The 27,585-nt window shown below is 39.0% G+C and overlaps 1 protein-coding gene across 3 annotated transcripts in view; it reads right to left on the reverse strand.

Annotated features, from left to right (window-relative positions):
• Positions 1-27,585, reverse strand: part of roq (RING finger and CCCH-type zinc finger domain-containing protein roquin) — a 62,352-nt gene that overhangs the window by 1,231 nt on the left and 33,536 nt on the right. The window contains exons 11-17 of one of the 3 annotated variants that reach the window (XM_083135607.1): positions 26,256-26,384; positions 22,863-23,008; positions 20,220-20,440; positions 15,932-16,103; positions 9,212-9,281; positions 7,725-7,826; positions 2,561-2,674 (exon numbers count right to left, since the gene is read on the reverse strand). In XM_083135607.1, the coding sequence (XP_082991733.1) occupies positions 2,561-2,674; positions 7,725-7,826; positions 9,212-9,281; positions 15,932-16,103; positions 20,220-20,440; positions 22,863-23,008; positions 26,256-26,384 (954 nt within the window). Of the gene's footprint in view, positions 1-2,560; positions 2,675-7,724; positions 7,827-9,211; positions 9,282-15,931; positions 16,104-20,219; positions 20,456-22,862; positions 23,009-26,255; positions 26,385-27,585 lie in introns of those variants that run through there. The other 2 variants (XM_083135606.1, XR_014443351.1) reach the window with 2 other exon arrangements.

Consider the following 27,585-nt stretch of genomic DNA (forward strand, 5'->3'; position numbering starts at 1 on the left):
TTCTCGTCCATCGGTCTGATCCGCGTGCAAAGCTGGCTGGATACCCTAGCTCCCTCTTTCTCCGCCTGACCAGTTCCCAGGTAGAAACAGCATGCCGAAGGAAAAAGGAAGATTTTTACCTCTACCTCCTTTGTCCCCTCGCCCCCCGATGCAATGGCTGAAAGCCCAGGCTTTCAGGTCCCCCAGTCTATCTCCTATAGGACAGATAGGGGATTGGTTTCTAATAGATTTTTTCTTGTAAATCCTCTAAATAACTTAGGGTAAAATTTTTTGCATGACTTATGTTCTCTGTATTTACACAACCTTTTACAGTTGTACAATATGTATGTATAATATGGGATGTAGTTTTATTATTTATGAAATGGGAACGTGTTATGTGCAGACAATAATGTTATGCTTTCTTACTTTTTTTTTTTTTCCAAGTACGGAATATATAATGATTAAATTACAAATATGTGCTCGGGCTCTCTCTCACTCTCGTTTTAGTAGTTTTATTTAAATATACTAATCTCTTGGCCTCTAACAGTCATAAATACGGATGTATTTCTTTGGGCAAGAGAACATGTGTTCATATTGTTGTTGGTTTGGTTTATTTTACTTAGCTTTTCTGCCACATTTGGTTATCGCGAAAATGAGAATGAGTGATGATATGATGAAATTGATGAAGGGACCTCATTTGAACAATCCAGGCCAGGATTCAAACCCTTGATGAGTGCACATTCTTGTCCTATGTGTTGTACTCTGAAGTGAATAATGAAATAATTTGGAATGAAAAATGTATCTCAGAACTCAAAAAGTCAAATGAATATCATTGAAGAAACAACAAAAAAGAGTGTTGTGTTTTGTTACCCGTTTTGTTTCTGTGCACAAAGTGTACTTAAAACACCAAATCAGCCAACCATGGGGGAGTGGTTATCACAGCACGCTACGACACCAGGAGTTCCGAGTTCGAACCCCAACCTGGGCGTGGGTGTTCTTTGTGTTTGTCCCTTCATTAATTTTATCCTATCATCTTCTCAATTAACCAAATGTGACAAAAAAGCGACGCTAAGTAACAAAAATGAAATCAAATCATTGATTGATTGCTTGATTTGGTTTATTTTACTTCGTTTTTCCCCCACTTTTGGCTAATCACGAAGATGATACGATAAAATTGATAAAGGGACACACACAAAGAATACCCATGGCCAAGCCGAGATTCGAACCCAGGATCTCTGGCTTAGTGTAAAATCAAATAGTCTTTTATTTTCGAATGTGGGTGGGGTTTAAGTGTACTATTTTTTAGTACTCATTCATCATTTTGCAATCTTTTCCTGTTATTGACATTTTTTTTTTTTGGAATACTGGGCCCTAAAGAGGGGAGGGGTGTGACCCACACCAACCCCACCCCCCTTGAGCACGCCAATGACTGCTACCCCAAGGGTCGACGTCACCGCACGTCACTGTACCCCAGGAATCAAACCTGTCTCTCTTGGATGGCAATCTGATGTCCTACCTACTAGACCACCATAGCTTAATGTGAAAATTGCATAATCCTAATTTTTACAATACAACCAATACTTCTGGATAATAAAAACATACAAACACTATTTCATCTCTTCTTGCAAAGGAATACTGTACTTGTTAAAAATGTAAATTTGCATTTTTAATGTCTTGAAGTGTAAATAGAACAAGCAATGCACACACAAAATAAAACTTTTCAACCAGTTCTTTAATCATTTGATAGATGTTTGAGTAGTGATGTGGCGTACATTTTAATTTTGCAATATGCATCAGTTAATGTAAACTTTAACCATGGCCTGCCTCTTCTCTTGTCACACCATTACTATATTTTTTAGTTTTCTTTTCATGCAGTTATGTGTGAATAGCATGATTTTTTTTTCATCCAATTAGAGGTAGATTTTGGAATAGCACTTGTAATTTCTGAGCACTCAGTATGAGGGGAGAGTGAAAAGTTTTGAGCCTCACATGGAAGGACTGATGATAGGTAGTTAAAATTTTGAAGGTTGAAAGGTTTCAGTTTTAGGATGCACTGTGCGAACTTTTATGAAATGAATTCACTTCGAGGACGTCACTTCCACACGGACGAAGGTGGTCATTCAGAGGTGTGACACTCAGGACAAATCATTCTACCAGATGACTGTAAACAAACTGCAGCAAAAATGCATAAGTGCATTGATCTGGAGGGTGATTATAGAGAAATCATAATGAGAAACTGTAGCTCAAACACCCCTTCCCTGTGAGGCTCAAAACTTTTCACTCTCCCCTCGTAGTTGACAAAACAGGACCATGATCGTACATGTGAATGTACAGTCATGGACACTTCTGAGTTGTAACCACCACCATTGACTTTCAATGACTAATCACAACCCAGAACTGTCTGTGACTACATATACAAAATGTATGGCATTACTAATATTTTTTTACTGCTACCAAAACACCATCAAGTATGGTAGAACACAGATTTTTACATTCACAGATCTTACCGTTTTCCACCTTATTCTCAGCCCACTGAGGAATATATATTCAACACTCCAATGTACATTAAATTGATACTCACATCATCACTCTTATATCCAGAATTGGCCTTCAAACTCCAATTCACTCCTCGGTCCTTATTCCAGCCAGCATTTCTAATGGTTGGTGACACTAAAGAGGCTGACACCAATTGGTTCTGTGAATAAAAATGTTACATCATTCTATCACTTTCTTGAACAAACATATTAACATTTCTTTCCTGTTACAAAAAACAACCGTGACAATATATACCTGTCTCTATCTCTCTCTCACTCACACACACAAAATACACAAGAATACATTGAGGAAAAGAGTACCATTTCTGTTTGTGATAAGTGTTTACCGTCTCCATGTGAACCATAAACATGGATGGGAGAGAAAAGGAACACTTACATCACCCTTATTGGGAAACCTGATGGTAAAAGACCTGTAATAGCGCCAAGATGAGGATCCAATGACAATACAGACAGACCTGAGGAAAAGCCTTCAGGCTAGGAATGTCAATGAGTTAATGATACAATGAAGTGTTACGCACCCGCACATGTAAACCATATGGTCAATGATTGAAATAAGAAATTATAGATGGCAGCACGCTGAAGAAATATTAGAATTGCAGATTATAGTAACAATGCGCACGCGAATTGAATGAAAGTGTTTGGTGAACTGAAATTATTTGTGATATCATAAATTTATGAACTGAGATAAACAATGGAGATGGATAAAGGCGAGATAAAGAAATGTTCGACACGTGCGGATATGTGATTATATGTAAAGATAAATGAAGTTAAAAAGCGATTACAATTTTAAATCTCTACCGTCTTAGTGGGAAGGAGATTTCCCATTAGATCTTTTTGGTTGTTTTCACCGGTGCGACGCCAACTCAGTGGCGGCCCCCAAGCACTTCCGTTGCGGCGCATATATTGCTGACTCGGATCGAGGTCGAGTGCGGGACAGGCGGCACCCTTCGATTAACCCCTTTTTTCTGCTTGTATTAGGCTACTGTGCAGCAAAAATATAGTTGAATTATTGTTGTATCTTTGACAAAGCATAAGAAAGAAGGGAAATATAGCAGGGAAGATACGGGAATCAATCCAATGTTTATTAAATGAAAGACTTTGGATATACGTGCCTTTGTAAATAAGATATATATTTACTAGAAGAATAAATATATGAAAGGCATATGATTTCCTTGATAGAAGAAGAAGTATATCAAATAATAGAAGAAGAAGTTTATAGAAGAATAAGTATATTGATTGATAGAAGAAGAAGCCTATTAACCAATACATGAATCAGCATATTAATTGATAGAAGAAGTCTATTAACTAATTGACAGAAGCAGCAGCTTATTGACCAATTGATAGAAGAAGAAGTCTATTAACCAATTGATAGAAGAAGAAGTCTACTAACCAATCAACAATAGAAGAAGATGTCCATTAACTAATAGAAAAATTAGTCTATCAACTAATAGAAGACGAAGCCTATTAGCTGACAGAAGAGGAAGTCTTTCACATATCCATAAAGAAGAAGAGTATAGAAAAGGAAAGTTAAAAATTGTACTTACGTATGTGAGTATAGTGCTCTTATTGTAGAACGACGTTTCAGAGATTGACTATCTCTTTCCTCAGGTTCGTATAAAAACTAAGTACTTGGCATAGTACTGCGTCAAAAATGTAATATGAGGATTGTGGTTAAGGGTTGGTTAGGGTACATTTAAAATATTAAGTTTTTGCTATTAGAAGTACGTAAAAACCAAGCCGTTCCCTAATAAAACTTGTACAGTAGACCTATTCACAGGTAAAAAAGTTCAAAAAGTTAAAATTCTAAAAAACCTGCATAAATCACAATGCAACCTGCAGGTTTGGCCTTTCCTACCCAACTGTGCTTATCTATCCACATGAAGGTCAATTCTCAACGAATATTTCCCCTCCCCTTAATTTTCTCGTTTCCCCTTATTACGTCACAAATCCTAGCACTGAACAAGGTTTTTGAAGAATTAGAAAAACAAGACGAAAGAATAAACTTCACTAGGGAAAACTTAAGCGATGGAAAAATCAATTTCCTGGATCTTAGTATCTTGAAAGAAGGGAATAGGATTAGAACAGGAGTACATCATAAACCCCTATCGGGGAACTTATATATTAACAAGGAATCGGCGCACCCCGAAATAACAAAGAAAAACGTATTCCTTAACTTTTTTATTAGGGCCGGTAGACTATGCAATAATGAAAAAGAAAAAGACAACGAAATTCGGTGGATAAGAAAAACAGGATTAAAAAATGGATACACAAATAGAGAAATGGATAAGATAGCGGAGAGAGCACGGAAAATTATTAGGAAAGAAGGGGATCAAAAAGAAGGGGAAAAAATCAAAAATAGGAGGGTAAAGTACGTTGGCATCCCTTACCATCAATCCGTATCGGAAAAAATCGGAAAAATAACGAGAGATTTTGGAATCGTTTGCGAGATGAAAGCACCAAAGAATGTAGAAAAATACTTCACCGATTATAAGAAAGGAAAGACAACTAGGGAAATACCGGAAAAACAGAAGGGGGTTTATCGAATAGAATGCCAATGCGGGAAGGAGTACATAGGACAGACGGGCCGAAATATGGGTAAAAGATGGAGCGAGCATGAAAAGGACATAAGGGAAAAAGTTCCCAAAACGGGTCTCTCAGAACATATTTTGGAAAGTGGGCATAGAATCGCAAAAAAAGAGGTAATCAGAAAAGAGGGGAGGAAATTAGGAAGAAACGTGTATGAAACAGCGAGTATTTGTAGGGGGGGGGAAGAGTAATCTTAATAGGGACCAAGGAAATTTGGAAGAAGGGTGGATCAATTTCCTCAAAAAATGGGATAAAGCCTGGAAGATTGAACCCAATATCGGTTTCCACGTCACTCCGGAAGTTATGCAAGCTGCAAGAGAGGAACGTGAATTCACGTTGGATTTGTGACGTAATAAGGGGAAACGAGAAAATTAAGGGGAGGGGAAATATTCGTTGAGAATTGACCTTCATGTGGAAAGATAAGCACAGTTGGGTAGGAAAGGCCAAACCTGCAGGTTGCATTGTGATTTATGCAGGTTTTTTAGAATTTTAACTTTTTGAACTTTTTTACCTGTGAATAGGTCTACTGTACAAGTTTTATTAGGGAACGGCTTGGTTTTTACGTACTTCTAATAGCAAAAACTTAATATTTTAAATGTACCCTAACCAACCCTTAACCACAATCCTCATATTACATTTTTGACGCAGTACTATGCCAAGTACTTAGTTTTTATACGAACCTGAGGAAAGAGATAGTCAATCTCTGAAACGTCGTTCTACAATAAGAGCACTATACTCACATACGTAAGTACAATTTTTAACTTTCCTTTTCTATATTCTGGATTTGTGAGTAACACGCGACAAACCTATAAAAAGAAGAAGAGGGAGCCTATTAGCAGAGTAAGAAGAAGCTTGTTAGTCAAATAGAAGAAGTCCATCACATATCCATAAAGAAGAAGAAGAAGAAGCCTCCCAGTAGATGAAATATATTTAATGGAGATATATGTGACCAAGAAACAAAGAGACAGCTCTAAATACAATCCTGTATATAAATTTAATGTAATATAAAAATTAAGAATATACGGTGCATTGTACCTTCCGTAGTAGGTTAAATAAGTTGTTTCCTTTCTCCTTCTAAAATAAGTTATCAATCAGTTTTAGTGGCCGCGGTGGCTCAGTCGGTAACGCGTCTGATTACCATGCTAAAGGTCCCGGGTTCGATCCCCGGCCGGTTCAAATCTGGGAACTTTTCTAACAATGGAAGCAGCCCTGGCGCCCACCCAGCATCGAATAACATGGGTACTTGGGGAAACCTGGGGGGTAAAGGTGGTCAGGGGCATGGTGCTGATCACATCACCCCCACTCACGACCGGATCAAGAAAGTGTGGGGTGTTACCCTCACACCCCCTATACGCCTTCATGGCGTGGTGCTAAGCACAGGGGAACACTTTACTTTTTTTTTTATATATATATATATCAGTTTTAGTTGCCCTGAGAATCTCATGTTTTACCCTGGCCTAAGCCGGACTGGTGTCACCTTCTCCAGGACGTGGCAGAAGTGAATAAGGAATTAGTGCAATAAGTCTTCATTCTCCACAGACAAACTGTACGATAGTGCACAAATACTGAGTAGGAACACAGCAAGTGACACTCTGAACCTTGAGAACATTTATAAATCTTTCAGATATATATGTGAGTGAGTGAGAGAGAAAGAGGGGGGGGGGGGGGATAATGTCACAACAGTTCCACACGCAAGCTGGTCCATACAGTCTGTGTGTCATCATGTAGACCTTTTATAGACTTTTCAGCATATTTGACCTCATTCCAAAGGTGGGGTTCAGATCTGGAATCTGAAGGATGTTTTTGAAACCACCTTGTGATGAGCCATACTTTCTTATAACACCATCATGCTGCAAGAAGCCCTTGCATTAATTATACAGGGTGTTGCAACTGAACCTGACAGTTTTTAATTTAAAAAACAGAACTCTTTCATGCAACAAGTCACTTTAATACATATTGTACTACATCTCAAAGCATTTTAGGAAAGCACTTTCTTGTCACAGACGGTTCATTTTTTGAATGACTTCTCAAAACAGAGACCCGTACCCGTTCGATGTTTTGGGAGTGTGAACTTTATGATGTCCACCAGGTGTTTCTGAAGTGGTCTTCTTGAAGATTATTACCCATAGTAAAATGGTATTCCGACTGGGAACATGCATATTACGGTGAATGTTTAAAGTGCCGACAGAAGACCCGTTGTATTGCCACCACACATTCATTGTGAGATTATTTCTCAACCACAAGCACGGCGTTGTGCCAACCACTGCTCCATGCCGACTGACATGCTTTGAGGTAACGAACAACTGAATTTCGTTACCTCTCACAACTTGATTTAAAAACGTCAGATTCAGTTGCTGCACCTCATAGGTGTGCTATTCACAAAATGAACTGTTCTTGTCAAGGAACTGCATAAAAAAGCAAGAAGTTCAAACATGCTATCCACACCCTTATCTTGATCTCATGCATTCCTTATTCAACAGTGGTGCCATTCTTAACGAAGTGGGTATATATAATATGTATATATGTATATTTAGTCATGCATGAACATACACACTTACTCACATACACACACTATGAGAAAAGAAAAGAACAACAGCTACTTACAATTCTGAGCTCCTTCTCCTTCTCTCGAATACCCTGCTCTATCAACTGAAGCTCTTGGGTCAACCTTTCTCCTTCGCTTAATGCTGCTCCTTGTGTTGCAAGCTATTGAAGAGGAGAAACAATTATTTACAACCAACATACTATGTGGTTTAATTTAATGCTGCAATATAAAAATGTAATGCATACTTTGACTTGACCGAGCTACGAATTTGGACACTATAGGTGTACTGAATTAAAAAAAAGTAATATTTCTACAAAATTAGGAAAGTTCACATTTAAAAGTGTTTATACACCTTATATATGATGTTTCATTCTATTTTCCAAGGAGTGTTCAAGCTAACAGCAGCAAGGTAAAAATATTTGCATGACTAGTTAAAAACCACATCAATCAAATATCAATAATCTGAACATTTTTAAGTTGATACAAAACACGAATCAGTATCAATATTGGTTGAAACTGGTATCAACTCAGCCTGATTTTCAACAGATTGCAGTGGAAACTCGATTTTGTTTTTCAGGGGACCAAGCTGAAAAAAATTAAAATGTGGGAAAATGAAGCATCAATGAAACTATAACAACATTTTGGTATGTTGGGACCATCAAGATTAAATGTATAATGCACGAGAATGTAAAATCTGGGTTCCACTTTATTTTCAAGCTACATATTTATTTAGGAATGGGACGGATACTCTATCAGTACCAGCCAATATGATGTCAGATCCAATATTTCTATTTTTGGTTTTGTCATCTAAATGTCTAAGACTTATTTATTGTAGTCACCTGGTTTTAAACATTAATTAATAAGCTGAAGAAATTTGTAATTTTATATCAGATTGGTAGAATAAGTTATAAATATCATTACATTTTATATTCAAGTATAATTGATAACAGTAAAAATTTCATATTGGTTCCTAATACCAATTACAACTAACTGAAAAGGTAACAAAGTTGTGTGTCAACCAAAAAACACAAGTGATGATAAAAAGTTATGAAAATAGTATCTTAAAGATGAAATCTAAGTCCATGATTTTCATGCTAATGATATAGCAACAACTATGTCATGATATCCACACGAACACACATCTAAACCAACAAGCAATTACATATTTCAATACAATAGAACCCTGATTTTATATTCTTCAACATTACACACTTAATCTTTATGGTCTCATAAAACCACGTTATATTTTTCTGGATCATACATTTTTTTCACATTTTAAGTATCTCCACCTTACTCTACTGAAAAACATAAAATCAAGGTTCCGCTGTACTTCGAGTGCCACATAAAGTTAAAGATTTATGAATAATATGTGTATGTTTTCATCTCAACTACTTGTTATAATGATTAATTCAAGTAGGTAGGATAGCTGTTTTTGTTGTATTTTAATACTCTAAAAAGGGTGATCAAAACTAATCGTTAACTGTCTAGAAAGTCAGTTGCCTTTACGTGTTTAGGGAAAGTTAAGAAAAGCAAGGTAAGCTCTTACCTTCAAATCATTTATTTTTCTCTCCAAATCACATAACTGCTGCTTGACTTTCTGTGACTCCATCAACAAGCTGCAAACAAAGAACGGAAGAAAAACAAATGAATGGGAAAATTCTTCAAATGAATTTCTAACCAAACTTTAATTGTCAACTTGCTTACACCACACACTTAATGCAAACTGTAGCAAGCAAAGAACGTCCACAAATGTGTCAGAAGTTTGTATTACACCATGTGAGTAAAGGCAATGAGAGTAAAAATTGAATAAAAATAAATTAATAGTAAAAATTAATACTTCATTCAAGATAAAAAAAGATGTTAAAAACTAGTCCTGTGCTTTCCTTGTAGCTGATGTGCAACTTCACATATTCACATAGGCTACATCGAGTGACAGTGATACGTTCCCCCAACACCCCCTTTTCACCCTCCAATGTTTCCTGCTGATGAGGCTTATCATGGCATAAGGAGCAAGCAGTATCCGACACTTCTGTTCTCTATCCTGCCAGCTGCAGATCTGACCACAGCACCCCTTCTTAATTAAACATTATTGAAAGGTAGTTTCCCATGGTTTCTGTAAGTTCCTATCTGAAGAAGCCACAAATTAAACTATGTTTGTTACTTTTCATGAGCAAAATGAGTAAGTCATCAGAACAGTGTATTCAGTTTCAACACAGAAATGTGACAGCTACCTCACTATAACAATGATTCACAGTGAAATGCCAAGATTTTATATTCAAAATAAATATACAGGTTGAACATAAAGTCCCAGCCCATTTTGCAGAAATAATTAATGCATGGTTTTTATATTTCAGGTGAATGATACTCCGAGGAGATGCTAACAACAGAAGAACGAATTGTGATTGTAACGGCACGTTTGCGTGGTCAGACATTCGAGGAGGTCACGGAGACGTTTCGTAGAAAATGTGGACGAGAGGCTCCAACACGAGGTAATATCAGAAAACTGGTGAACAAATTTATGCGCACCGGATCTGTACTCGATGAGCAACGTACAGGTCGACCATCGATGTCAGGTGATACAGTAGCACGTATCCGTGAAGCCATTGAGCGTAGTCCCACTGCATCAACTCGTCGCCTCAGTCGAGAACTGGCGATACCTCAACCATCGGTGTGGAAAGTGTTGCACTACACCTTAAAAAAGAAAGCGTACCACGTCCAGGTTATCCACAAACTGGAACCGGAGGATTTCGCTGTACGGAAAGACGTGTGCTACGAATTCTGCGGGGCTGCAGCACAGGATGGATTAATGGAGAACATCCTTTTCAGTGATGAGGCGACATTCCACACCTGTGGAACTGTGAACCGTCATAACTGTCGTATCTGGGCTTCTGAACACCCGAATGCTACTATCAAATGGGAACGGAATACACCCAAGGTGAACGTATGGCTTGGTTTCACGAAACAAAAACTATGGGCCATTCATGTTTGCAGAAAACACCATCACAGCAGACACCTATCTCGAAATGTTGCAACTGTTCCTCCAGCCACAGCTACAGGATGATGGGATTCTTGATTCCGTGATCTTCCAACAAGACGGTGCACCACCGCACTTCGCCTTGACTGTGCGGGCATACCTCAACAACATGTTTCCAGACAGATGGATGGGAAGAGGATCCACACGTGTTTGGCCATCGCGGTCCCCCGACCTTACACCATTGGATTTTTTTGCATGGTTTTTTTTTTATCAAGGAACAGGTCTACAAGAGTAAGGTTGCAAATGTGGCAGTCCTCAAACAACGCATAAGGCACGCATGCGAACTCATCACCGGGGCGATGTTGGACACAGTGTTTCGAGCAACACAGACCCGTTGGGAAACGTGTTTTGAAATTGATGGACATCATGTTGAACAGCACTGATATGCTGTATACTAATGATGTAATATCACGTTCATGAATACATTATTTCTGCAAAATGGGCTGGGACTTTATGTTCACCCTGTATATCTTGCTAAAGAGCACCACAAACTGGAAATTTCACAGCTAGGCAAATGTTTGAGAAGTTTTTGAAAAAAAAAAGTAAGTTTTGAATTAAAAAGTCTAATTAAACACTAAAAGACCATTGAAGATTAGGCACACACAGGAGATATTAATTATTGACTATTATTAACTATTTCAATAATTAACATCTCTACGCAGGGAGGAACCAGCCATCGTCGAAGTCTACAGTGTTTCAAAGGCAGCAGATCATGTTGGGGTAGCACTGGCAGAGACGATTCCACACAGCTAAAATAGCGACAGCGATAAATCAGACGAGGCAAAGCTGGCTCGGTAGCTCAGTGGTAGAGCAAACGGCACGGTATGCCAGAGACCCAGGTTCGAGTCCTGGTCGAGCCTGCATTTTTCGCTTAAAAATTTCTACGTACTAAAAGACCAGTCTTAAAAAAAAGTTCATGATCTTACTGCTTTCAATTATTAAATAAAATATACATATGATTTATGTAAATTTTAAGCCACTGAACATGCTATGCTGTCAAGACACTCACTTTTCACTTGCATTAACTTCACAAACATAATGCTTGATTTTATTCGCTATATAGTATTATAGTGGCCACAGTGGCTCAGTCGGTAACGCATCTGACTACCATGCTAAAGGTCCCGGGTTCGATCCCCGGCCGGTTCAAATCCGGAAAATTTTCTATTGGCATGGGTACCTGGGGGAAACCCTGGAGGGTAAAAGCAGTCAGGGGCATGATGTTGATCACATCACACTCACTCACGACCAGATCAAGAAAGTGTGGGGCGTTACCCCCACACCACCTATATGCCTTCATGGCATGGTGCTAAGCACAGGGGAGTACTTTACTTTTTTTTATTTTTATAAACACTACGTTCCTTCTTATTAAAGTGGTGCTTCATCATCCTCTCCTTTGTATCAGTACAAATTAGTACAATGAATTGCATATTGTGTTGAATTAGATGCAAGCTACAAGGTAAACCTACTTCCTGTGCATTGCAACATGCAATGAAGGCATAATGTTGGGTCAGAGGATGGGCAAACCCGAGAGGGGCCTCCCCAATGGCATAGTGGTATCATCACCTTGTAATTGAGGGGTCCCAAGTTCGATACCCGGTGAAGGCACATAGCACAGTGAATCGGATTCCACTTGAAACTGTAGGTCCAGTCCCAATTAGCCTTTCTGTGCATAAAGTGGAATTAAAACAACAATTCAATCAATTTAACTAAGAGCAGAGGGGCATCATCAGAAAAAAAATTCATGTGCAATTATACACAGATTCGGATTTATATATGACGGCAAATCGAAAAGTCTTTGCGCCTAATTTTTTTCTAGCTTGTTATAAGTGTTATTACAAAAGCGAGATATACGAGCAATGCAGTAGGCTTTTTTTTGGAACGGCCCTATTGTAACTTCCGATTTCTTCCATGGCACAGCACTGCAGCTGGCAAAGATGGCCGGAGTGCTCAGGAAGTTCACACCATATGAGCAGCGAAGTGTTATTCGTTTTTTATGGTGCAAAGGACAAACAGGACCTTGCCACTGAACTTGGCATTTCCTATGGTAGTGTTTACGACATTGTTCACGATTCGTTGGGATACCGTAAGGTGTCGTGTCGGTGGGTTCCTAAGCTTGTTGATGATGTCCACAAGGGCAAGCGAATGGTCATATCACTGAACCATTTGCAGCGTTACGTCGACGGGGTGACAGTTTCCTGGACCTCATTGTCACTGGCGATGACACGTGGATAGAATTACACTCCCAAGTCAAAACAGCAGAGCATGGTGTGGTGTGTCCTTCAGATGAACACGTCGATCAGCTTTCACCATTTCATCATCATGAGTAATGTTGTCTGGTGTCAGCGAGGAACGAGGACGGCCCGATCGCTCATTGTCCTCCACATTTTCCCGTCCATTTTCAAACTCCTTGCACCACCACTGCACACTTTGCACTGATAAACACTTGTCCCCATACACTGGCTCCATTTCCCTGTGGATATCTGTAGCTGTTTGTCCTTTGCACCATAAAAAACAAATAACACTTCGCTGCTCATATGGCGTGGACTTCCTGAGCACTCTGGTCATCTTTGCCAAGTGATAACAGTGCCGTGCCGTGGAAGATATCGAAAGTTACAATAGGGCCGTTCCAAGAAAAGCCTACTGCATCGCTCGTATATTTTGCAATATAACACTTAAAACAAGCTAGAAAAAATTAGGCTCAAAAACTATTAGATTTGCCCTCGTATGTTGAATTTGACTTGTTTTAAGTCCACTTAATGCACAGAAAGGCTAATTCGGACTGAACATACAGTTTAAAGAGGGATCCGATTCACTGTGCCATGTGCCTCCACTGGGTATCGATCCCGGGACCCATTGATTACAAGGTGAACATGTTACGACGATGCCATCGGGAGGCCGTTATTATATATGTTGAGGCTGGGGATAACAACACCATGAGGTTTCTTTGTGTATAATTTCTGATATATCATTTAGTTGTCAGATGGTTAGTTATATTTTTTTATATCTTTATCACATATCATATTTTTCTTTAATTTTTTTGGCCTTTTCAAAGCATTTTTTTCTAATGGAGGCCCTCTTGGATATGAGAGCTTGATTCAGTAGTCTCCCTGACTGTAACACCATGATTATATTAGACACAAGATGGCAAATTGTAATGATTGTTGTACAAGGTGTACAACTTTGCTTCCGCCGTTTTCCAACAGGTGGCAACAACAGGAAGTAGTGGTCGAAGAAGCAGACCGCAGACGTCACGCAGTTAGCTTGGACCTCTGTCAAGATAACCCCATTCAAACATTAGTCGAGTGGTGTGTGCATCGTGAAGTTGTTCGCGATTGAAAATGTCAGTGTACGAGCCAAATTCTCGCCATTTGCGGGAGGTTCTACTTTTTTGTTTCAATATGAAGAAAACTGCGGCTGAGGCTCATCGAATGCTCTCCACTACGTATGGTGAGGACGCTATAAGTGAGAGAACCTGTCGTGAGTGGTTTCAACGCTTCAAGAACGGTGACTTTAACGTCGAAGACCGGCATAGTGGTGGAAGACAGAAAGTTTTCGAAGATGCAGAATTGGAGACTCGCGTCAAACTCAAGAAGAATTGGCACTATCACAATTGACACAGCAAGCCATTTCAAAACATCTGAAAGCCATGGGTATGTTTCAGCATGACAACGCACGACCCCACATTGCCAAAGTGGTGAAAACGTACTTGGAAACATTAAGATGGGACGTCCTACCCCACCCGCCTTATTCTCCAGACATCGCTCCCTCTGATTATCACCTGTTAGATCAATGGCTCATGAACTGGCTGACCAACACTTCCGATCTTATGAAGAAGTCAAAAAGTGGATCGATTCGTGGATCGCCTCCAAAGATGAACAAATTTTTAGACGCGGCATTCGTACGCTGCCCGAAAGATGGGAGAAAGTAGTGGCCAGCGATGGACAATACTTTGAATAATGCCTGGGTAAGCAATGTTTTTCATTCCAGCGTCATATTTTTGGGGAAAAACGGCGGAAGCAAAGTTGTACACCTTGTAGTTCACCATGCATTACAAAAACACTCAACGTGGTTTGATGGCAAAATTATTAGGTGTACAAATTAATTATTGGCCCCTACATTAATTCATTTATTAGACTTTACTGTTGTGATTGTTCAAATTGCAACTTTCCCCGCCATGTTTTGGCACTCCAATACTAACCTAAAAAGATAAAATAGCTGACTAGAAGACAACGTAACATGGAGAAACAGCAGGCGGCACAATGTCATCAGATACTGCATGCCTTTACATATCAACTGAAAAAAAAATGCCGCTGAGGCAAAGGAAATGATTTATTCGGCCTTGGGTGAAGATGCCATATCATACTACAGCACCTGCGAGAAATGGTTTTGGTGATTCCAGGAGGGACATTTTTATCTCGAGCAACTGTTTGAACAAAAATCCAAAAACCAATGTCAACTGATTCATTTCAGTAATGAACTTGAGAAGAGACCATTTACCAGCAGTGGGACTAGGAAGGTGATATTGCTGCATGATGATGCAACGCTGTATATGGTAAAATGAACTAAGGAGGTACTCTACTCATTGGGTTGGGGAGTTCTGCCTCATGCATCTTATTTCCCTGACCTGGGCCCTGTCACTGTAGCATCACCTAGTGGATTCCCACTTCACAAACCTCCAAGAGGTGGAAAATAGCATTGCTAAGTATATGGACTCTTAAACAACCGTCACTATATCGCCAGGGGATTTGCATTTGCCTGAAAGGTGGCAAAAGTATATATTCCAATGAAGATTACTTTGCTGATTAAAAAATAAGACTATTTTTCATGAAGAAGCATTTCTTTCTTCAAGGAAGACCGAAAATTCATTTGTGCACCTAATACTCAATACCAGTATGCATGATCAACTACGAGTCAGACCTGAGTCTCTAGCATACCATGCCATTCTTCTACGAACCGAGCTACAGAGCCAGCCGCGGTATCATTGATTTCTCACTCTTGCTGTTTTATTTGTGTGGAAATGTTTGTCTGGGATCTGTTGCCCTTGAAACACTGATGATGTCAAGCATGCCTAGATTCTCCCCGCATGGAGCTGTATATTTTCTTATAATTTGAAACACAGAGTAAATGTACTACGTAGAAATTTAAGTAAATGTGTGTGCAAATCATAAAGTGAGAACTACATAGTGCTTCTAATTTTTCTGTGTGGCTTTAAATATGATCACACCAACTTACTCTTTGGAAGCATAATTCGAGGTACCATCCGCAGACCGACTCTGTACAAACAACTGTGGTGGATCCAAAATACCATGACCTATAGTTATGTAGCCATCTCCCAATCCTGCTGTTGGTGGAGCAACAATATGGCCCCCAGGCAATGCAGCAGCTGGTAAAGGTGTTGGGTAACCTGCAAAATCAAAAAGCAGAAATAATTAATACAGTAGAGTGGACAAATAGTACAGTTTTAGATTTATCAATATACAGCGGAACCTTGCTTTTATGTTTCCAGATTTTAGATGGTCCCAACAAATAGACACGTGGATTTAATAGTGGCAACACAGTTGTATATACACCATGAAACAGAACCAGTGCTTCTCACTTATACCACACTTTAGTTAGATACCTAACCTACCTCCCAGTAAATTGACTCTTCCTTCTAACACTGAGCGCATGTGCATTGACGAGAGGAACAGAGAATCATTGGAGCTGGCGGTCGGTCTAAAGTTGAGTAGTTGTATAGTCACAACAATGTTCTCAAAGCAGGCACAGCAGAGTTGGATAAAGATTGAATGTGCCCACGGCCATACAGCACAACAGTGTCATCAATGTCTTCGTGAGGTCTGGGGGAATCTGTGTTACCTGCAACCTGCATTGAGAACGAAGAGGCAACACTTTCTGCTGAATCGTCCCATCATTTTGAGGGACAAATCTCGGGTGCATGTAGCACAACCTGTGGCTGATTTGTTAGCTTGATGGGGCTGGCAGGTGCTCTATCATCCCTCATATTACCCGGATGTAAGCCCCTGTAACTTTGATCTCATCACTAAGATGAAGAGCATTCACTTCCAAACTGTTCCAGAAATTCTTCAGGCAAGAGACTGTTCATTTAGAGTCAACAAACCAGGCGCTGCTACAGCTATAGTCAGTAGCATAACTAACATGGTCTGCGCCCCCCGCAACTTTCAGATGTGTGCCCCCGTCCCGCCCCTACTCTTTAAAAGAAAATTTTTCTCTTCTAAAATATTAAGTCACGCCTATATTTAGGCTATATTAGGTATACAAATATGAAAATACATACAGTAGAGCGTCGATTATCCGAACGTCGGTCAACCGAACGACCGCTTAACCGAACTGTGTACTCGCTCGCACCTGTTACTCTCCCACCCTACCGTCCATCATCCCCCTCACTCCCAAACCAAGTTTCCCACAGTAGTCGCCGCACTGAGCCACCGCTGGTGGAACATTGCTTCTAATGGGGCCTTCATAAGACGCTGCTGACCGGCCAAGCCGCCAGTCGCTGTGTTTCAACAATCAGCACACTTCTGTCGGTGTATGTATTGTTCATGCAAAATGCGTATGTAATATGTACATATTTTTGTTTAATAAACTGTACCACATACTATATATTCCTACTAAAGTTGCCTTTGTACGTTACTTTGTAATACTTAAAGAGATGCCTGTTTTTATGAATAAATTTACTGTACAGTACTTCTTTTTGGCAAATAAACATGTACAGTTCGATTATCCGAACAAACCAGTTTTCCGAACACCCATGTTCCCCAATTACTTCGGATAATCGACACTCTACTGTATATGAATTTGAATCAATGTAAAAACTGATATGACAAGTTATGACAACAGACAAACTAAAAAATTAGATATTGTAATTGCATATGACAGTACAGTGTTACTACAAAAATTACGATGCTGTTAAATGCCCATTACTATAGCTCTTTTCAGTTCTTACGTCGTGCGCTCTAGAAGCTGGCAGGGGAAGTGGGGAGCGGGGAACATGCCGCTGACCAACCAGAGAACAGACCACCTAGCGGTGGAGCCGAGAGTTACGCAGTTGCGGGAGGAAGCTGCAGCGCTAACTTCGTTCTGCACATTGCTGTGTTGCCAATTCACCGCGTTGCCGATGGTGTTTTGCCCCAGTGTTGATTCCTGTTTGTTATAAGCGGAATGTAGGAATAACATACGTGGGAGTAATTGTTGTCGCGTCGTGTATTGCCTAACTGCATTGTTTCTTCGATAAACGTGTATGTGGCATGTGATGTGACGTTTATTTGTACTCTCGTTGTTCCATACGGAGCTTTTTGCTTATTAACGCAGTAAGTATCGTACGATGGCGAACAGGAAAGAGGTAGTTTGTAGCCAAGGCAGGAAACTTGTGGAGTGAGTACGCGAACTGTGCAGCGTATTGTTAGGGAAGGCAATGACAGTCTTGAGGCGTCGGGTTCAACGTAATTTGAATCACCACGCAAACGAATCAAAAGGAACAGTATCACAAAGGCAATCGACGGTTGCGATAAAGATATAACAAGAAGAATTATCCTCGGGTATTATGTAAAGGGCGAATATCCAACACTGAACAAGTTTTCGTTGATTTGCATACACAAATAAGCTTTCAGTGGGGAGTTTCGTAGTTGTGGAGGATACTGAAGTATATGGGGTTCAAGTACAAAAAGAGCAACGACGGTAGACGATTTCTGATGGAGAGAGCCGATATAGTTACAGCCAGAGTAACGTTTTTGCGAAAAATGCATCTTCTAAAAAATAAGGAACGTTTGCCCAATAGGTATTTCATTTAGATGAAACGTACATACATCAGAATTACGCTCCAACGAAAATCTGGCAAAATAAAGAGGGTACAGGGGGTTTAAAAGTGCCCGTGGGTAAAGGTGGGAGCATTATTGTTTGTCACGTAGGTTCCAGTCACACTGGTTTTCTACAGGAATGTAAATTAGTTTTCAGTGGTTTCTGCAGTTTTTAGATACGCTTGACGAAAGGAACATCGAAGATGAAATGATTGTAATGGACAATGCTAGCTACCATTCGGTACAGTTGGAAAGAATTCCTACAACGTATACACTTGATATCATACACTTATCGGTATTCTACTGACCGCAAGATGGGGATAATACGCATTCTCAGGCCATACGCGAACAATGGGACGTCTGTATTTCATGGTTCTTTCGATTTCAACTCGCCTTTCCCGCTACTCTGGCAACGCTGCAGTCTCTCTCTCTAACCGGCCTGTCTCGTTGCGCTGGATAGGTCGTTTCCCCGCTCTCCACTTCCCCTGCTAGCTTCTAGAGCGCACGCCGTAACAACTGAAAAGAGCTATAGTTCTCTGTTATTTTTTTATGGAAGCAAGTTCTTGTGCTAGTTTGGTCGAGACCAATTTTCGAACTAGCTCATTTTCAATTCTTAAGAGTGCCAGTCCACTCAATCTTACTCTTGTCATTGTGCTTCTCAAGTAATGTTTGATCAATTTTAGCTTGGAAAATGACTTCTCAGCTGATGAAGACCTCACATGTAGGGTCAAATACAGCATATAATACGTTAGGAATGCTACTAGCCAGAATTTTGTTTTCTATCAAGAGCAATTATGCAACTTCGCTGATGTTCCGACATGTTTCTTCTTTTGATTACATTCCAAAAACAAACAATTTCTGTAGCTCTAGTGCAAGATACATCTTCATGGGGCTTAAAAACTAAAAAGGTGAGGCTTTCTTTGATTTGTCTCATGCCCTGAAATCTATTGTTTATTTGATTTACAAGAATATCTTTAGTTTAAAACAATCCAATGGGTTTAGAAAGTTACTTATATAATGTTGATAACATGGTAGAAATTGTAAGTAGGGGTGGGGAGCGGTGAAAGTCAGCGTTGCCAATGCATTTTCTTGCTTGTCGTCTACCCTTCGGCGACGTAAACTATTCAGGTATTACTTCTAATCTGGTAATCCACTTTCTACTTTTCTAGTGATTATTTTTCTGTCTGTAGTTGTAGGGGCATAGAAATATATGTTCGGTTGAAAATATATTGTATTTTACCGCAGAAAGAAAAACTTTTGTGAACTGTTAGTCTTTCTTAATTTATCATTCTTATTGCACCTCCGAAGCTCGTGCGGCCCCCGCACTGCGGGGGTGCTATTTACGCCACTGGTTATAGTCATACTTCCACATTGCTGGCAATGGGTCGTACACAATGATAGTGTATACATTGAAGGGCTGTAAAAGTTTGACATATGTATCTCTTTTGTATCATTTGTAAATAAATAGTTGCCACTATTAAATCTCCAACTCACATATATAGGATCCCATACATCGATATGCCTATATCGGCTCGAACCAATGGAGTACTGATTAATCTGTCCCATCCCTAGTATTTTCACATGTATGAAAGTGTTATTCACCGCAAACACATTGCCCTCTTTTCGCCATGAAGGACAGCCAAAAAACAAAAACAAAGAGGGACCCAGTGCTACTGAGCTACGTATCTCTAACAAGCAAGACTAACCTTGAGCATTGTTGTAGTACCACGATGCCACAGGGCTTGCTGCAGGTACTGGCCTCCTAACCATAGGGGTAGAAATTGTGCTGTCGCCAAATGATGATGAGGCTTGGACAGGGTTGCTTGGTCGTAAAATCGTCTTCGACATACGGGAGATAGGTCCATATTTACTAACAATTGGAGGGTCAAATGGTATGAATTCATCATCTGCCAATGGCGCATCAGTCCTGCAGGAGAAAAAACTGCTTTTCATTAGTATCTGCGTTCTTAGGATGTTCATGTTATGTAGAAATAAACTGTTGCATAAAAATTGGCAATATTTGAAATACAAATAACTTAAAATGATATGTTATTCCATGAACAATGAGACTACAAGAAATAACGAAAAAAAGCACACAATAACAACACAAAATCTCTTAAGCCTTGCAAGTCTTACAGATTCCTGTTGATGCTGGTATTAATCATTTTAGCAATTTACAAGTATGCATAACAGTTAAAAATTGAATTAAGGCATAGCATACACTTTGTGCCACATGTTTATGAAGTTATAAATAATATAATTTGACACAACAAACAATTATGCCTGTTCTGGAAAATACAATATTATTCACTAAATATTTATAATAAACAGCACATTGAATATTGTATTATGTTAATTTCCTGGCTTGATTATAAATACATGTAAGTGAATTACTAACAATGTCTATTAATTAATATAGAACCATATAAGGTAAGTCTTGCCGACATAATTAGTAATTTGCTTACGTGTATTTATTCCACTACAGCATCTTTTATTTCCTAAACATGAATTGCTTGATTATGTTTCTGATTATATATTGAATTATAATAATATAAAAAATAGTGTACAAATGCATTGTAATTTATCAAAAAAAACCATTAATAATATACAGATGGGGGACGGTGGCTCAGTCGGTAACGCGTCTGACTACCATGCTCAAGGTCCCGGGTTCGATCCCCGGCCGGTTCAAATCCGGGAACTTTTCTAACGTTGGAAGCGGCCCCGGCGCCCACCCAGCGTCGAATAACATGGGTACCTGGGGGAAACCCTGGGGGGTAAAGGCGGTCAGGGGCGTGGTGCTGATCACATCACCCCCACTCACGACCGGATCAAGAAAGTGTGGGGCGTTACCCCCACACTCCCTATACGCCTTCATGGCGTGGTGCTATGCACAGGGGAGCACTTTACCTTTTTTTTTTTACCAGATGGGGGACAAAATAATACAAACACCTGTGAAAAAGTATGCCACATTTCACACCGGCAGTACAGCAGCACCACCTGGCACTGAAGTCTGCCACTTAGTGGCTGTGAAGGGGAAGGTATTAGTTTGCCAACAGCAGTCATTGGTGGTGCATTCGTCTATCATACGCTCTCAAGAGACACTGCAATGTCAGACCTGACAGAGTTCCAAAGAGGCATGATTGTTGGAGCACGTTCAGCTGGAGCCATGGTGACTGAAACCTCAAAGCTTGTTGGGTGTGCAAGGAGCACAGTATCAGCCGTTATGACAGCGTACACAACACAAGGTAAGATGGCGTCTTCAAAGCACAACAGTGGACGAAAGACAAAGCTTGCTGCTCGGGATAGGAGGGTGTTGAAGCGCATAGTGGCCCGAAAGCACAAGCTATCGTTATCCGAGATAACATCTGAAATGAACAGGCATCTCCAGGACCCCATTTCAACCAAAACTGTCAAAAGGGAACTCCATGCTGCAAACATTCATGGCCGAGTGGCAATTCGTAAGCCATTGGTGACATCACGTAATGCTGTCAAGCGACGCCAATGGTGCAGAGCTCACAGAAGTTGGTCCCCACAGCAGTGGCAACAAGTCATCTGGTCTGATGAATCAACATTCACGTTATTTCAGACCACAGGGCGCGTTTATGTGTGGAGAACGCCTCGAGATGCATTTCATCCTGACTGCCTCTTGCTGACTGTGAAGCATGGAGGTGGGTCCATTATGGTATGGGGCGCGATATCTGGCATGGTGTGGGACCACTTGTTTTTCTGCATGGGAAGATCAATGCCAGTCACTATCGCAGCATTCTGGGGGATCATCTCCATCCTTTTGTCCAGACTTTATTTCCTGGGGACCGACCACTTTTTCAAGACGACAACGCTCCTATCCACACTGCTGGGTCTGTGAAGTAGGACATCTTGAATGGCCCCCACAGTCTCCTGACCTGAACATTATAGAACATTTTTGGGGATATTTGGAGTCCAAACTTTGTGCTCGAAGTCCGCCTCCAGCCACACTTTCGGAATTGGAGACTGCTCTGGAGGAAGAATGGCTCCATATTCCCTTAAACATTGTGCATGACCTCTATGCGTCCATCCCACGTGGCATACAAAGTGTACTTCAGTCACAGGGTGGTCCAACCCCCTATTAATAAAGATTTTCTCTACATTCACAGGTGGTGTTCGTATTATTTTGTCCCCCATCTGTACATGTGAGATAAGTACAATGAAAAAAAGTTGAAGAAAATCCATATTTGCAGAATTTTAAGTAGAAGTAAGGAATAAGTCACAATTTGCATATCATATTAATAATTAATACTTTCAAATACTCATGTATTTCTAACATGTTAAATGATGTATGCATGCAATGGGTTTCAGCTTTGATTGCTTACCTGTACAAAGTCGTAGGGGGTCCTGCGGTAGATAGCTGACTGACTTGAGAATTACCACCCATTCCAGTATGGAATATACCACCTGAAGTCCATATTGAATATGTTGAAGTACACACTTGATTGTCAGTATTTGGTAAGGAAGTTGTCTGCAAGAAAAAAAAATTATCGTGTGATTAGACTATATTTACTTCTACTAGAGAGAAAATTGTTCACCACATAATAACTAGTTATGATCTTACAACAAACATAATATTCAGAGAGCAATTTTTAAAAGTTAAAGAAATAAAAAAAAGGTTCTCATCTTCTTCCAATTGCAATAAGTAAAAAATCTGAGCAATTTCCACATAAGAAATATCACCCAAACATGTGTGAAAACACTAGCAGATATGAAAGCCAGTCATTAAAACACTAGTAAGAAAACAATCAGAAGCTGCATTTACTATGTAATACCAATATGCTTTATGGGTACTTGCCAGTTCATTGTCAGATAAAGGTGAAAGTTCTCCATGCATATGGCACCGTGTAATGAAGTCACATTTAGGGGATGAGACTAATCTATATCATAGTTCATTAGTATTTGAATCCAAATCCATTACACAAAATTCCATCCTTGCAGCATTTATAGTTTCTTGAATAGCCAAATAAAAAACAACCAACATTTCATTGAACATTTTATCTTATTGGCTATGGCTGATCCTATACTGGCATATTGGTCTTTTGCAGGCTCTGCAAAAAATGCCATGCAACACTTTTGCAAAGTCTAATTACTCTGGAAAATATGCAAAATTTCAAGTTTCCATTTGTGACGATTTCTTGCGAACTCTTTTATAAACTCGTCGTAAAAATCGTTCACAATTACTTCGCTTCGCTCCTGACGAGATGCACATCCAACATTTGTGTGTTATCGACTACGTCTCTAGTGGTAGCAGCACCAAACCCCATCGGTAGGGAGACAAATTTATGGTAAATAAAAACTGAGGAGAGCGGTAAATAAAATGTTTGATCAGCGGTATATACCAGCGGTGGGAAAAAAAATTGGCACACACTTTTTCATTAGGAGAGGAAACAACATACAAAAGAGCTATAAATTGATAAACTACTTCATTTTTATATACTGTACACATACACAAGTACTTAGCTGTCCAACCAAAAAGAAAACATCAACACAAAATCACTTCATTTCAAAATTGCATATCTCAAGTGATTTATTCATAGCATGTATTTAAAGGATATCCTTGCTGTCCAACAAATAAAATAATCACTACTCCACATACACAAACACATGTTGAAAGTCACATATTGATAAACAAAATTCATTCATGACTGTACACAAATGACACCATTGTTTCCCTTGATGTGCGGGAACAGACTAATCTTATCGCTGCTACATCTAGCAAGTTCAATGAAACTGGAAGTTGAGTAGACATTCGGGAGAAGAAAGAAATGCAGCTTGACAGGGAGCGAAGTTTTCGAACTGAGATTATATGCATGGGAAATCCCAATTTGCAGAGTCATTCGGATGTGATCGAAGACAAAATGTTCTTCAGCTGCAAGTGGTAGGAAACTTTAGGCAAACGTTTCATTACAAATCGACAGTTTACGGGCACAACCTCGATTGCCGGTTTTTGCATGTTTTCTACTTAATTTGATGATATTTCACGAAAAAGCGTTCATTTCGTGGAAAAGCACACATTTCGCGAATAAAACTCATGCATATTTCATCATTGGGGGTGTAGTTATGTGCAGAATGTTCATTATTTTATCTTTTTTTCGGATTTCGTGCATTGCAAAAATCCAATGTCCCTACCCATCGGCAACCTCAATACAGCACCTCACGGATTGTGGCAGATGCACTTCAGTGAAAGCAGGAGACACACTTCAGACCATTCTGCTGTAATTCTTAACTATTTTGAAGCAAAACTCTGATAAATTAATACTTAGAATTGGAATGCAATACTTACACACTAATATTAATATTATTTCTCTTGTAGTCCATGGTTATTATGCAAGCAATGCATACATACCAAAAAAATTAATATCAAAATTTTGAACCACTATCAATTACTAAAATTTCCAAGCATAAGTATCTGTGAGAATCGATGAGCATGGACATTGATATGGGTATCAGTCCAGCCCTATTATTAGTATTTTACCCATATATATATGTATACTTTTACTGGTTAAGGTTCTAATAAAGATGATTGATATTAATTTTTGATGCCCATAGATGGATGGACACATCAATCGATAATATACCAAGACTTGGTATCCTTTCATATCATATGTATCTACAATAGTTTCCACAGATAGACATACAATTCAATCAATATGCTTCATCTAAAATTACACTGACATCAGGTAAATGTTTTTGTCCATATTTAATAGTTGAAGATCAATGGAATGGATGGTTGACTACATCAGACAAAATGGACAAGCCGATCGAGGAGGTGGAGATCGCATCATGTGGAGAATTCACAGTTCTTCAAAAAAAACATTTTTTTTATATCTAATTGTACTGATGTCAAAATATTAAAAACTGACACATGTTGATTTTCAATTGTTTATCTCCCCCAGACAGATGGATGTGACAATCAAAATAATATATGCTGTGTTATGCTAGAATTGACTATGCCTTCATTTGTAGCAAATCTATTTGATCAAAATATTCTATCAAAATCAAAAAGCTGAAGAATGTATCCTTGTTCATTGGTCGTGACCGAGATATTGAAAGTTGACATGTTTTTTTGCTGATAAGCACACTAAGAGTAATCTGTAAATCCAATTCTACAATAAGTACTGGGCTGTTTTTTAGCAGTTTGACAAACATGTCTTTGATTGATTGATTCTGTTTATTTTACTTCGCCCTTCTGCCACTTTTGGCTTATTGCGAAGATGAGGATGAGAACAAAGAAACCAGGACCCTTGTCATCGTAGCATGCTCTGCTAACCACTTTATCATGAAGCTTTGAAAACAAATGTAAAAGTGCAACTTCCTTTTTTCAGCCACTGTAAAATAAACACACTGTTCTTACTTATGCTCAAGTTAAACAACTGCAGCTATATTTCAAAGGGAACGCCCACCATTAATTGCATATTTATGACATCAAATTTTATTTTCCAAGACAAGACAAGGCAATAAATGTTGGATCCATAAGAGCATTCCTAATCTAAACAGTGGAACCCCATTTTTACGTTCCTGGATTTTACATTTTCCCGCATTATACATTCAATCCTGATGCAAAATGTTACAAAATTTTCCTCGATTTTAAGTTTTCCAGCTTGGTCCCCTGAAAAACGTAAAATCGAGGTTCCATTGTACTTAATTCTAGCAAGACTTTTTGATCATGAAAGAATCCTGAAGGACAATTGTAGATACAACCAGAGGATACTTACAACTCTTGCCTGAGAAGAAGCCGAACTGGATATTGCTGATGCAGCAGATTTTCCAACAACTTTCTCCAACTGAGATATAATTTCCTGCTTCCTTTGCTGTAGTGCTGCCAGGCTTTTTGATGTGACTCTCTGTAAGAACAAATCATCTGTTAACATGAAAAATTGCTACAGTTATCATGCAAAGCAAAGAGAGAGAGAGGGGGGGGGGGGGGGTGGAATTTACAAAATCGAGCATGGAAACAAAATTCAAGTTCTTTCGGATTTCATTCTAGATGAAAATTGTATGATGCACAGATAATTTCTGCTTTATTTTGAGAAAATATGTGCAAAAATTAATCTTGACATACCGCAAACATTGAAATACTGTAAATTAACTTAAAATGTCCTTACACTTAGTAATGATTTCAATGATGGGCTAATTATAACTTTCCTAATGCAGTTCATATATTTGACATCCTCAAAAGTGGCAAATTGCAATTCCAAAAGAAAAAATGAGAGAGGTTAGCTTTTCTGGTACTCACAAGCTACAATCTCAATGGCTTGAGGGCCTTTGTAGGCAAAATTTCACACTGACCTTACAACATGAAAAAAACATAAAAAAGATGTTTTCAATGATTTTGCAGCACTGACAATTTATCATGTCTATGAAGAATATTCACACAGAGTTAACATTAATTGCTTGTGTCAATAATTCCCGTAATTGAAGAAATTAAGAAACAATGTGCACGCACACATATTGCATGAACATTAAAAAGAAAGACTCGATGATTGATTGATTTACAAGGGAGAGTCAAATGAAAACCTTAAAAGTTCGACTGTAAACAGCTGAAATTTACATGAGGTATCGATTAGCGCTGAGCTGATACCGATGCATCCTGGAAATTATGCAAAATTGGAAGTTTCTTTATATTTTCCACGAGTTTAGTTTGAAGAAACTTAATCTTGTGATAACATGTAATTTAATATTATGAGGTAATTTTTGTATATTTTAAAGCAAAAATCTGGGTAAATTGATGAATATCTTCAACAACTTTAAATTATTACAATTTTCAAGCAAATTCAGTATCGCTGGAAATTGGTATCAGCTCAGCCCTAGTCGATAGAGGCATGCATATTTGTTTTTTGAAGGAAACACAAAATGTAAAATAACACGTTGTAATGTTAATTTTTCATGTTTCTGAAAGGTGTGAGGTGCATTTTCCTACCCTGTTTTGTCACGAAATGATGCGAAATGAACTGCAAAATGTGAAATAGACTATTAAACATGAAATTTAGACGCGACTCTTTCTTGTTTGAATTATCCTGCTAGTTATGCAATTCATGGCAAATT

The sequence above is a fragment of the Lepisma saccharinum genome, chromosome 14, assembly GCF_977018435.1.
Source record: "Lepisma saccharinum chromosome 14, izLepSacc3.1, whole genome shotgun sequence".
Taxonomy (NCBI): domain Eukaryota; kingdom Metazoa; phylum Arthropoda; class Insecta; order Zygentoma; family Lepismatidae; genus Lepisma; species Lepisma saccharinum.